Genomic DNA, 14,584 nt, shown 5'->3' on the forward strand with positions numbered 1-14,584 from the left:
AAACTCAATAGCCAGTGATTTTTCTAAATAAAATTTAATTAACCTAAATAAATATTTGATTTATTATTGAATAATATTTAAATTGAAGTAAGCAAATGATTGATAGCAATGCATTTATTTAGTATTTTTGACAAAACTGTTTGTCAAAATTCAAAATTTCAAAACAAATTCTTTCCCACAAGAAATTTTGGGAATTTTAAATTTACCATTCATAGAAAATAATATATATATATGCATGTATATTGGTACGAAGAGATCGTTTAATAGGAAATTAATGTAACCGCATGGAGACAGATAATTGAAATTCAGAAACCGTCGACAACCGACTCTATTGTCTTAGGAATAATGGGATTCGTTTGATAAACCTGTTTGTAGAACATCGAAATTCTGTGCCACCACGATTCAACGAACGCGTAAGCCCAGCTCCAATTCGTACTGGAGAAACAATCGTCCTGTCCTGCATCTCACAAGGAATACCACCGCCAATGTACCTCTGGTTTCGCGAATCCATTTCTGGCAATGAGATGATCGTCAATTCAGAGAGAATTCATTCGAGAGCTGGCGTTCTCATTTTACAATCCGCCCGAGTCGAGGACGGTGGTCGCTATGTTTGTCATGCCAACAACACTGCCGGTTCAGAAAGTGTCGAACTTGAAGTCTCAATTATCAGCAGTCTTTCAATTCGATTACAACCACAACAGGTTGGAATGACATTTTTATTTACTAGTTCTTTTCTTTTTTTTTTTACTTTTTTTGCCATTAAAATTGAAAATTCTCCACGTTTAATAATATTTCAGAGAGAAAAAAAAATTCTTTTGATATTCAAATACTTTAGGAAATGTGTTTCGTAAATTGAAAATTTTCACGATCTACAAATTTTTAAACATGAACAAATGACATTTTCCTGCTTTCCTAATAAATTTTACTTTACCAGAATTCTTTGATTTGTATCAAATTACTGGAAAAAGTATTAAATTTCTAGAATTGACAATAAAAATTCAAAGGTGCGAATTTTTAATTTAAGTTTGACTTTCGATTCCATTTTGACTTTGCAATTAACATTGACATTTTAAAATAAAATTTTAATTTCAAGAAAAAAAAATAAATTTCCCTCTATTGAACATAAACTTCCAATTTTTACAATCGGCTCTTCAATACTATAACGAACTCTATAATTTTTTTACCCATTAATTAAAATAAAATCTTCCATTAACTTTATATCAGAAATTTGGAGATTGAATTTATTTGAATATCACTTCAGCAGCTTTGCTTTTTCGTCGATTGGAAATTTATCAATCACTTGTTTAATTTGATTGCGAATAGTGTAGAGACAAAAATACGTAGATAAAAATTTTTTCAACTTCAAAGGAATACTTTTTTTTGGTGTACAAAGTGAACTTGAAATGTGCTCTTTTAGTAAAAAAAAAAAGAACCAAATACAGGAGCAATTTGTCAATGTTTTATTTTTTTTTTATAAATAAATGAATAATATTTTTCTCTCAATTTTTTCGATTGCAGTATATTAATATTGAATTTCCATTTCTTTTTTTAGATGACAGTTGATTTGGGAAAAGACGCCGAATTTCAGTGTTCATTTACGGGTCAACCGACACCAATGATAACATGGGCAAAGGACGGTTCACCATTAAGGGAGGGTAATTCAGGGAGGGCAAAGATAATCGGTAGCAATGGGACAATTTTACACATATCCGCCATAACACGTGACGATAAGGGAATGTATCAATGTTTTGCGAAAAATGACTATTCCATGGTTCAAGCCACCGCTGAACTCCGACTCGGTGGTAAATAATTAATTTTTATTTCATTTTCGCATTTAAAAATTTGAATTAAATCTTTTAATTAGAAAATAAAATTTTAATATTCAATTTTAAAGTATATTTAGAATTTTTAATTTTGAAATAAAATCAAAATTGTTAATTAAAAAATAAATGTCTCATAATTTTAAACAATTTTCAAAATTATATTTAAAGATATTCCTCTCGGATATTTTTTCAAAAAACTTCAAACTCTCAAAGCAAAATTTCATGCTATTAAATGTACTTTACTGCTATTAACAATTTTGTAAAAAGAAATTTCCCGTTAAAGTTCGGAAATTAATAATTAAATCAGCAACAAAAATTAAATTTTTATACTAAATTACAAAGTTGGTAAGTTCATCTACATTTTAGTAATGGAACGATGAAAGTTTGAATTATTATTATGAAAATAAAAATTAAATTTCTAAGTTAATAATAAAGTTAGTAAATTAGAATAAATTAGTATAATCGTCATTTTAATAATGAAACGACGTTTAAAGATGAAATTTTAATAATTTTTATGAAATTCCCTATTTAGATGCATTGCCTCAGCTAGTGTATAAATTTATTGAACAAACTATACAGCCAGGACCTCCGGTATCTCTCAAGTGTATCGCCACTGGAAATCCTACACCACACTTTACTTGGTCATTAGACGGGTTCCCTCTTCCTCAAAACGACAGGTACTCTTGTTTACTTTCAAAAGACTTAAATCTTAAATAAACATTTTCAAATTCAGTTAATAAAATTATTATTAAAAAATTTTCATTATTAAGAAAATAAACTGCAAGTAGTCATATTTTCTAAATATAGCGAAAACTTTTATTTTTTTCAAATTTGAATCAAAGAAAAACATTATTTGCACAAAAAAAGAACTTATTTCAACCATAAAAAAAATATTTCCACCAAATAAAACTTATTTGAACTAAAAAATAAATTATTTGCATCAAATAAAATTTATTCGTATCAAAATAAATTCTTCTTGAACTAAAAGAATTTTTTTTAAATCAATAAAAATTTGATTTAAGGGGATTTGAACCTTGATGACGTCACAGTTTGTGCAAAGCATTAGTTTTAAATCTGTGACGTCATCATGGTTCAAATGCCCTTAATCAATTAAAATTTATTTGAATCAAAATAAATTTTTTTGAACCAAACTAAACATTTTTAAATCAAATAAAATTTGTTTGAACCAAAAAAACTTCACTGAAACCAAGTTCAACTAATTTGAAATTAAAGAAAATTTATTTGAACTTAAGAAAAAAACTTATTTGAACCAAATAATAAATTATTAGGACCAGATAAAATTTAATTGAATAAAAATAAATTTTTCTTCAACCAAAATATTTTTTTTCAATAAAATAAAATTTGTTAGAACCAATAAAAATTTATTTGAATCAAAAGAAATTTTTTTGAACTATACTAAATTTTTCTAAATTAAACAAAATTTGTTTGAACCAACGCAACACTGAGAAAAATTTTATTTAATCCAGAAATATGTAACCAACCAGAAACTTATGTTTGATTTTAAAATATTTTATAATTGAATTGAACGTGATTTTTGTTGAATCAAAATTATTATGTTTAATTCAAAAATAACTTTTGGTAGATTGTTTTTTTTTCCTAATATTTAGTATTTTATAATTTATCAGCAATTAAACTAATTAACAAAATAGAAATTAATCAAATAAAAGTAAAAAAAGAAGAAATAAAAACAAAAACTAGAAGAAGAAAAAATAGAAGGATTAAAAAAATTCAATTCTTTGCAGTATTTACTTTATTATTTAATTATAAGTAATTATTATTTTCAATTAAAAAGTAAATTTTAAAATCTGAACTAGTTTTATGCAAAATAATAAACGCCGAATAAAATCAAACCAATTGGAAAAAGAACAAAGCAAATAATAGAAAATGAAAAAATAAAGAAAAACAAAAAATATAATAGAAAAACAAAGAAACAGAAAACCAAAAGGATGGAAATTGAAAAATAGAAATTACAAAAATAAAAAATACAAAAAAGTAGTGAAATATAAAATAATAGAAATAGAAATACAAAAAATAGAAGAACAAAAAATAAAAAAAAAAATACAGAAATACAGAAATACAGAATTGCAAACCAAAGAAATAGAATAAAGTATAAAACTTTTATAAATAGAAAACTATAAAATAGAATAAAGTACCTAAAATTTTTATAAATAAAACTATAAAATAGAATAAAGTATACCTAAAATCTTTATAAAACTAAAAATAGACTAAAAGAGATATAAAAAATGGAATTTGATAACGAAATGAATTTAAAGCGAAAAACTGAGTAGAGTATAAAATTATTTTCATATTGTTGAAAATAAAATCTGTAACGATAAACTGTTACTTTAAGGTTTATGATAGGACAATACGTTACTGTACATGGGGACGTTATATCTCACGTAAACATAAGTGGCGTTCGCGTTGAAGATGGAGGTGAATACAGGTGTACAGCGGACAATAGAGTAGCTAAGGTGCATCATGGGGCACGTCTAAACATTTATGGAGCGCCATTTGTACGACCAATGGGTAATTATGCCGCTGTCGCTGGCGAAACGACGGTCATCAAATGTCCTGTGGCCGGATTTCCCATTTTCTCCATAACTTGGGAAAAAGGTATTCTACACATTTTTTATATTTAAATTTCTCATTAAAGAAAAAATTCCTTACTCAAAATTATTACCTCATAATCTTATATATATATATAAACATAACACAGAAAAAAATCAAGAAAAATTTTTCAATTTTATTAAAATTATAATTTATTCTTTATTTATTATATATTTATTATTAAATTATATTTTTATTTCTTCCTTTAATTTAAATTTTCTTAAAATTAAATATTAATTTCTTTGTAATTATTTATAATTTAAACTACTATTTTCAACTAAATAAATGTTTCATTACAATATTTTTCATATTAATCCAGTAATTTTAATAACTATTGAAGCATAAAAAAATATTTTGTCCAAAAATTTCAGAAACTAATGAAAGTTATTATTTTCTACAAATGAAAATCTTATTAAAACGAAATGAAATTATAAACGAATATTTATAAAGTATACTGATGAATTTTATAAATATTTAACATAATTCTTAACTTAATATTTGATTAAATATTTTATTTCAAAAATATTCATTCATTTAGAACAAAATTCATTAGTTTATGATTAAATAATAATTTAATAATAAATAATAATATTAAAGCATAAAACAATATTTCGTTCAAAAATTTCAGAAATTAATGAAAATTATTATTTTTTACAAATAAAAATCTTATCAAAACCAAATGAAATTTTTAAAATGAATATTCATAAAGTTTACTGATGAATTTTATAAAGTTTAAACATGATAGGTACTTAACTTAATATTTGATTAAATATTTTATTTCAAAAATATTCATTTATTTAGAAAAGTCATTAATTTATATTTATATAATAATTTCAAAATTTATTCAATTATATTTAATCCAACTATTATTATTTTCTAAAAATAAAATTCTTATTTAAACGAAACCAAATATATAAATCATTTACTTATAAATGATCGTTCGATTAAAAAAACTCTAAAAATAACTCTAAAAAAAAAATAAAATAAAAAAAAAAAAAAAAAAAAATAACAATAATAATAATAATAATAATAATATAATAATAATAATTTTTTAAAATAACTCTCTAAATTTTAATTATTAAACATTTTTACTTATTTAAATAAGTGACTAACTTCTTGCTTTTAAATTAGTAAATTTTAATAATAAATTAGTAAATAGATTGAATTTACCAATTCAAATTTAGAGAGTATTTAAAAAATTTATTCATGTACAGTGAAACATGTCGGAATGTAACTTGATTTTTTAAATTTTATTACAGTAAACAATCCTTAAAAAATTGTTTTATAATTTAATTTTGTAAAATTTTTATAATATTCTGCAACTAAATGAAAATAATTCTTGTTGGATTTTTTTTAATACAACCAAATTCTAAAAACTAGAGTTCAATTTCGACGGATTCGACTTTATAAATATTCATTTAAAAAAATTTACTAGTTTATAAATATTCAGTTATTATAAAATAAGTAAAAAATAAAATAAATGATTATTTATTCGATTAAATATTTAAAAACAAATATTAATGCGAAAAAAAATCTTCATTTACCAACAAATATTTATTTGACAAAAAATATATTCATTTGAAAAGAAATTTTTATTTGCAAACGAAATATTTAGTTGGATATAAATATTCATATTAAAAGGAATAAATATTTACCAGAAAAAAATAATTTTTGTTAAATAAATGGTTATTTGAATAAAGATCCTTTCTTTCAATATATTATATTGCATAGGTATATTATATATAAAATATATATTAATAAAATATATGTTATATTGATGATAAAATTTCAATTTTCCAAAATTCATAAGCGTTTAAAATTCACAAATTGAAAGAAAAGAATTCAATATTAAAAATGTCAATTAATTATGAAGAGAACATTTGAAACTGAAACGTTATTTATATAATGAATGCAAATTACTGGTCGACGAACTCAACGTGAATTATTAAGCACAAGATTAAAAATAAATAAAGAAATCCGGCTCGTTGACCTCGGAAAATAAACTATTAATGAAAAAAAGAGTCTTCAGCAAAAATTAATAAACTAAAAAATTAATTTCAATTCAATAATAGGTGATTATTTGGATTTAAAAATAGACAACTATTATTAAATAGTTGCGCAATTCTCCTAAAGATTCTGCACGTTCAAATGAACGAAACATTTTTTATGCTTCAATATTTTTAAAAATTACTAGATTGAAATTGAAAAACATTGTAATTAAACATTTATTTAGTTAAACATTATTTTTTTAATTTTAATTTATTTTTGTAGACCGGATATAAACGAATTCAAATTTTTAATTTACTTTTCTTACTGATATTTTTAATGTTTCTAATTTTTCCAGAGCCATAAAATTAATTTCTTCACTAAATATATTATGATATAATTATAATCTCAATATAAGAAATTAATTATTGACTTTTTTCAACAAAATAAGTATCACTAGTAACTTATTTATAAAAATAGTAGCTAAATTATCGCAAAAAGTGAAAAAAACGTGAAAAGTGTCAAAAAAGTACCAATAACATACCCGAGAACCCATTTTAAACTTTTAAAATCAATTTCACTGCATTTTCCCCTTTTTTATTGCCTTAAGTTTCGAATAAAATTAGAAATCTCAAATCTTAAAGGCTGACAAATAGAGGTAGAAATCCAAAAACCATTTTTCATTGTTAGAATCGTTAAAAGGCGCATTTTTCAAGCAGTTCGAATTGAATACAACCGACAATCAGAATGGTTTGGACGAGGAGAATATAGCTACTCGTAAAAAGTTTTTTTTTTCCTATCGTTATTTGAAATGCCATAAAACGAATTGAAAAGTTTGTTCCGAGCAACACTGTACAGTTTTTTTTTTCTTTCAAACGCGTAATCGAATTCGTCTTACTTGACTTTTCGCAGACGGCCAAGTTCTACCGACTAGTCGGCGGCAGGAAGTTTCACGAAACGGTACTTTGGTCCTTCATCATGTGGACAGTAGCACCGATCAAGGCGAATACAAGTGCACCGCCAAAAATAAACAAGGAAGATCGAGTTCAAAAAGTGTTCAAATTGATGTCAAAGGTAAATATATATTATCATTTACTAGCTCTTTTATAGTAAATTAAATCATAAATTAATTAATTTGTCAAATAATTCGAAAATTAAATTTTTGATTTTTAAGAGCAGAATAAATTTGAAAATTAAATTTTCATGTTTTAAGGGCAGAAAAAAACGAAAATACACTAGAAAAAAAATTTATTTTATTCAAACAATTGATATTTTCTATTATTGACTATTATTAAATAAATATTTACTTGAATCAAGTAATTTTTAATCCAGAATTTAAAACTGTTTATTAAACTATTTTTTTTCAGAATAAAATTCTAAAATTAATCCTGGAGCCGATCATCAATTTCTTTATCAATTAGAGATCAAATTGATATTCACTGTAAAAAAAAGGTACTAATTTAGTCCAAATTTTGGTACTAAATCGTAATTTGGTTCAATTTTAATACCAAAATCAGCTCTAATATTTAGAACCTTTTTTTAACAGTGTTGAATTCTATTTTCAAAGTAATCCAAGTATTTTTTTATTAATCATAATTGATGACGTAACAGAATAATTCTCTTCGATTTAAGAATTTTAACTCCACTTAGTGACAGAATTACAGAAAACATTACGAAACACATTCAAAAATTTATCCTTTATTTTTTTTTTTTCATTGAATCTACACAATTACCCATCTTAAAAAGTTTTAGAGACTTTCTGATTCGAAAACTGATAATAAATTTCCTTCAAATTGAATTTAGGATTATACTTCCAGATAAATATTTTATTTAAACCGAATATAATTTTCTGAATCAAATAAATCTGTATTTATCAGAGCGTCTACTAAATTATTTATTTGCATTAAATAAAAATTTGATTAAGTATAAACAAAATTTTTATTTTACCTAAATAAAACTTATTTCAACAAAATAAATTTTATTTGTACCAAATAAAATTTAATTGAATCAAAATAAATTTTCTTGAACCAAAAAAATTTTTTTTAAAGCAAAAAAAATTTCTTTGAATCAAATAAACTTCATTAAAACTTTAAAACCAACTTCAACTGATTTGAAAATAAAGAAAACTTATTTGAACGAAAGAAAAAAGATTATTTGCACAAAAAAACTTCCATGAACGAAGGAAAAAAATTATTTGCACTAAATAAAATTTATTTGAATCAAAATAAATTCTTCTTGAACCAAAATACTTTTTTTTAATAAAAAAAAATTTTATTTGGACCAATTAAAATTTATTCAAATAGAAATACATATATTCTTTTTGAATCCAAATAATTTTTTAAAATTTATTTGAATTAAAATGAATGTTTTTAAACCAAAATAAATTTTTTTAAATCAAACAAAATTTATTTGAACAAATAAACTTAATTGAAACCAAGATCAACTGATATGAAAATAAAGAAAACTTATTTGAACTAAAAAGAAAAATTATTTTCACAAAATAAAATTTAATGAAATAAAAAAAAATCCTTCTTGAACCAAAATAATTTTTTTTAAATCAAATAAAATTTGTTAGAAAGAATAATAGTTTATTTGAATCAAAATACAATTTTTTAAATAAAATAAAAATGTTTGAACCAAAAAAACTTCATTGAAAACAAGTTGAACTGTTTTGTAAATAAAGAAAACTTATTTGAACCAAAGAAAAAAGATTTCTTGCACAAAAAAACTTATTTTACCAAAAAAAAATTATATGCATCAAAATAAATTCTACTTGGACCAAAATAATTTTACTTTAAAGCAAACAAAATTGATTTATATCAGAAAACTTCAATAAAACCAAGTTCAACTAATTTAAAAATGAAAAAAATTTATTTGAACCAAAGAAAAAAAATTTTTTGCACAAAAAAAACTTTCAAGTAAAAAAGAATTATTTGTACCAAATGAAATTTATTTGAATAAAAATAAATACTTCTTGAACCAAACAAATTTTTATAAATCAAAACAAATTCTTCTTGAACCAAAATTATTTTTGTTTAGTAATATTTGTTTAGTGAAAAAAAAATTCGTTTGAACCAAAATAAAATCTTCTTGAACCAAAGTAAACTATCCTAAATCAAACAGAATCTGTTAAAAATTAAAATAAAAAAACTTCATTGAAATCAACTTCAACTGATTTGAAAATAAAGAAAAAATTATTTGAACTGAAGAAAAAAAATTATTTTCACCGTACATAAAACTTGTTTTAACTAAAAAATAAATTATTTGCACCAAATAAAACTTATTTCAATCAAACATTTTTTCAATTATTTCAAAAACCAAACAACATTCTTTTTGAACCAAAACAATTTTTTATAAATAAAATAAAATTTGTTTAAATCAATTAAAATTTGAATCATAATGAATTTTTTTGAACCGAACTAAATTTTTTTAAATCAAACAAAATTTTTTCGAACCAAATAAACTTCATTGAAACTAAGTCCAATTGATTAATTCTTCATGAACCAAAATTATTTTTTTTTAAATCAAATAAAATTTGCTTAAAATTTGAATAAAAATAAATTTTTTTAAACCAAACTAAATTTTTTTATATCAAACAAAATTTATTTGAACCAAAAAAAATTCTTGAACTAAAATAATTTTTTAAAAATCAAATAAAATTATTTATTCAAACAAATTAAAATTTGAATCAAAATGAATTTTTTTGAATCAAAAAAAATTTTTTTAAATCAAAAAAAATTTGTTTTAACCAATTAAAATTTGAATCAAAATGGATTTTTTTAAAATAAACTAAATTTTTTTAAATGAAACAAAATTTCGTTGAGCCAAATAAACTTCATTGAAATCAAGTTCATCTGATTTGAAAATAATGAAAACTTATTTGAAACAATGAAAAACTATTATTTGTGCAATAATAACTTATTTCAAAAAAAAAAAAATATTTATCAGGAATAAATTTTTTATTTCAACTAAATTAAAATTTATTTACCCGAAATAAATTTTTTATTTCATAATCATATAAAACTTATTTAGAAGAAATAAATTTTTTACTTGAATCGAATTCAAATTTATTGACCAGAAATAAATTTTTTATTTGAACCAAGTAAAATTTATTTGAACCAAATAAATAATTTAGTAGTCTCTGAGTCAAATATATCTTCTTTCTAGTCGTATTTTTAGAGTATTTCTAAACTTACAATCTTAATGATCCAAAAAATCCAAAGTATCAAAATGTAAACACTGTTTTTCTAAGAATATCAAATTGAGACAAAAAACGTAACAAAATTGTTGCGAAGCAACATTTTGCTACGTTTTTTGTCTCAATTTTTTATCCTTAGAAAAACTTTGAAAACACTATCCAGAAATTATTTTCAGAAGACTCTCTCCATTAATTTATCTTTTCACCTATTGTTTCCCATTTCTCCAAAAAGGAAAATTTCACCACCAAAAAGGAAATTAAAATTACGAAAAAACAGGTGAAAAAATCACTTCTTCTTCATCTTCATCATCATCAAGAGAAAAATTTCATCACATCATCAAGAAGACCGAGGAGAATTCAACTCGATTTGTGGTGTTGTTCTTGTTGTTGAAAAATATCAAGTTGGCAATATGTTGTAATCTTTTTTTTCCAGTACCACCGAAAATCAATCCATTTAACTTTCCCGAGGATGTTCAAGCTGGAGCAAGAGTGCACGTGACTTGCGTTGTAAGCGAGGGTGATTCACCATTGAGGATAGTGTGGCTTAAAGACGGCGGTCCTTTGAATCCAAGGGAAGTGGATACCCATCAGAGCGGTGAATTTGATCTCGCTCTGAAAATTCATAGCGCCTCGCCATCTCACAATGGCAATTACACTTGCGTCGCAAGTAACGACGCCGCAAATACATCGCGCACTGAACGTTTAGAGGTTCATGGTACGAAGGGCTGCTTTTATAAACCAACAATCTCATCCCATTTTAATTATTTCCTCTCTCGCGCCCCTATCAGATCGAGAAACGAATATTCTCTCACATTTTTCTTTTGTCAAAAATATTAATAGAAAAAAAATATAATTATTGAGAAATAGAAAAAAATTTGAATAAAAAAATAAAAAAAGAATACAAAAGAAATAGAAATATATAAATTAGTACCTAAAGTAGTAGTTAGTCTTTACTAATTCAAATTTAGAGAGTTAAAAATAGAAAAAGAATAGAAAAGACAGAAAAAGTAGAAATAAAAAAATAGAAAACAAAAAAAATAAAAAAAATCGGAAATACTAAAAAAGAGAATAGAATAAATAATGTAAAAAATAGGTAAAGAGAAGAAAACAGAAAAAGAATATACAACAAATAATTAAAAAAATGTATTACACTATTTTTATACCTACTCATTTATTTACTATTATTTTTATAATAAACAAAATATTAATATTCAAATAAATAAAATTAAAAAAATAAAAATTTATAATTATTAAACTTTCAAATGTAGATTCAAAAGAATAAAATATACAAAAAGAATCAAAATATTCCCCCATTGGTGTTTTTTTTTATATTTATTTGTGAAAAATAAAAAAAATAGCAGGGGGAGGGGAGTCAAAGCGGAAGAAAGAACCGAAAACCGAAACGAAGAGCCCGAGGGTGATTTCATGTCGTGTGCTGTGCCGACAACCAAAAACCAGACACCAGACATGTTTACTCTCTCTCAGCAAAAACTATGAATATCACAATTTTTTTTATAACAGACATACAAACACATTTATATATATATCGTACCATTATTCTTGTTCTCCAGTTCTGAATTATTTCCCAAACGAGCAGTGTTGCCTCTTTCTAATGCCCTGAGGCTCGAGACATACCAGTCAACGTCTCCGAAAACAAAAAAAAATAAAAAAAAAGAAGAGGAGGAGGAAAAAAAATTACTCCCTTTGTTTTTTGGCTGATAAACGAAGGTTTAGGCATCAGTGAAAACAATTTTCATTTTTCAGGTGCTGTCAAATTCACTCACAATCAAGATGATGTAAAAAACTCAGAAACAAATTTCACATTACACTGTATTTTAACCAATTTTTTTTTTATAAACTTGCATTGAGAGAATTGTTTTTATTTATGGAAGATAAAATTTATTCGAACCAAATAAAATTAATTTGAAGCAAATAAAATTAATTCGAACCAAATAAAATTTATTCAAACCAAATAAAATTTATTCAAACCAAATAAAGTTTCTTTAAAGCAACTGAAACTTATTTTAACTAAATAACAATTCTTTTGAAAGAAGTAAAATTTTACTGAACCATGAAAAACTCTCTTAAAATCAAATAAAACTTAATTGAAAAGAAATAGAACTTATTTGAAGACAAATAAAAATTATTTTAACAAAAAAAAATTTTTTTTAACCAAATTAAAGTTGTTTGTACCAAAAAAATGTATTTGAAGCAGATAAAATTGATTTAAACTTTAAACCAAATAAAACTTATTTTGAATTATATAAAACTAGTTTGAAAACAAAATACTTTTTGTCAAGTCAAATAACATTTGTTTGAACCTAGAAAAAAACTGTTTAATGAAAAATAATTTTTTTAACCCAATTTAAGTTTTTTGAACCAAAAAACACTTATTTTAACTAAATACCACTTATTTGCACCAAAAAAATTTCTTTGAGCCAAAAAAAATCATTTACACCAAATAAAACTTTTTGAACCAAAAAATAAATAATTTGGACCAAATAAAATTTATTTCAACCAAAATAAGTTCTTTTTGAATCAAAATATTTCAAATGAAATTTGTGTTAACCAAATAAAATTTGTTTGAAATAAAATAAAATCTTTTTGAACAAAAATAAATTTTTTTCGAATCAAATAAAATTTGTTTGAACTAAATAAAATTTATTAAAACAAAATACAACTAATTTTTAAAACTAAACACATCTTATGTGAAGAAAAAAATTAATTGTTTGTACCAAATTAAATATATTTGAAATAAAAAAAATTTTCTTTGAATCATGTAAAATTGTTTTAAACTGAAGTGAATTTGTTTAAATAAAATAAATTTTCTTTGAAAATAATTAAAACCTAGTAAAAATCAAATAAAATTTATTCAAAAACCAAAAAAACTTATTTCAACCAAAAAAAAATATTTGTACAAATTGAAAATTATTAGCAAATAAAATTGAATGTAAACAAAATTTTGTTAAATGAAACAGAATTTATTTGGATCAAATAAAATGTATTAAAGTCAAATAGAATTTATCAGAAAACAAATACAACTTACTTAAACCAAGAAAAAATTATTTGCACCAAAAAAAACTTTTATAAACAAAAAAAATTGTTTGTACCAAATTGTTTGTAACAAATATAATTTAATGAAAAAATAAATTATTTGTACCAAATAAAATTTAGTTGAACCCAATAAATTATTTTTGAAACAAACTGTAAATTTTTACTAAATCTAACAAAATTTATTTGAAAACAAATAAAATTTGTTCTAAATAAAATAAAATCCATTTCTACCAAAGATTTGTTTGAATCTGAATTTGTTAAAAGTTTAAACAAACACAGTTTTTTTAAGTCTACCAAATTGAAACAAAAAACGTATCAAAAGTGCTGCGAATCAAAGTGATTAATACGTTTTTTGACTCAATTTGACATCCTCAGAAAATCTGTGAAGTTAAATTTATTGAAACCAAATAAAACTCATTTAAAAATTAATAAACCATTTTTCAAATCAAATAAAACTTATTTGAAAACATACAAAACTTATTTGAACCAAATAAAAATTATTTGAACCAAATAAAAATTATTTGAACCAAATAAGAATTATTTGCACCAAATAAAACTTATTTGAAAACAAATATTTATTTGTCTCTGAGATAAATTATTATCTTCTCTTCGGAGTATATTTCCAACGATATTTATAAACTTGTTTATAAACTTTTAGCACAAGTTTAAAAATATTACGCGCAAGGAAATATATTTCAGTTCGAAAACAATTGTCACTTTGTCGACATAACATAATTATAAACTCTTTTTTTTCTCTCTCTCTCTCTCTTTCTAGATAACATACATTACAAGACACTGATGAACGCGGAACATAAAAGAAGTTGGAGAACGTCGACTGAATTATATTTGCGCATTAAAAAAAACGCTTAATGAGGCGTCTATTCCGGAAATCTTT

The 14,584-nt window shown here is 22.9% G+C and overlaps 1 protein-coding gene across 6 annotated transcripts in view; it reads left to right on the forward strand.

Moving 5' to 3' along the window:
• The window catches only part of LOC122504412 (Down syndrome cell adhesion molecule-like protein Dscam2), a 226,411-nt gene that overhangs the window by 184,711 nt on the left and 27,116 nt on the right, over positions 1-14,584 (forward strand). For 5 of the 6 annotated variants that reach the window (XM_043615512.1, XM_043615518.1, XM_043615513.1 and 2 more), the window contains exons 6-10: positions 376-701; positions 1,553-1,802; positions 2,356-2,500; positions 4,195-4,457; positions 7,350-7,511. In XM_043615512.1, the coding sequence (XP_043471447.1) occupies positions 376-701; positions 1,553-1,802; positions 2,356-2,500; positions 4,195-4,457; positions 7,350-7,511 (1,146 nt within the window). Of the gene's footprint in view, positions 1-375; positions 702-1,552; positions 1,803-2,355; positions 2,501-4,194; positions 4,458-7,349; positions 7,512-11,068; positions 11,351-14,584 lie in introns of all 6 variants that reach the window. The other variant, XM_043615517.1, reaches the window with a different exon arrangement.

This window comes from Leptopilina heterotoma, unplaced genomic scaffold (assembly GCF_015476425.1).
Source record: "Leptopilina heterotoma isolate Lh14 unplaced genomic scaffold, ASM1547642v1 Lhet_297, whole genome shotgun sequence".
NCBI lineage: Eukaryota > Metazoa > Arthropoda > Insecta > Hymenoptera > Figitidae > Leptopilina > Leptopilina heterotoma.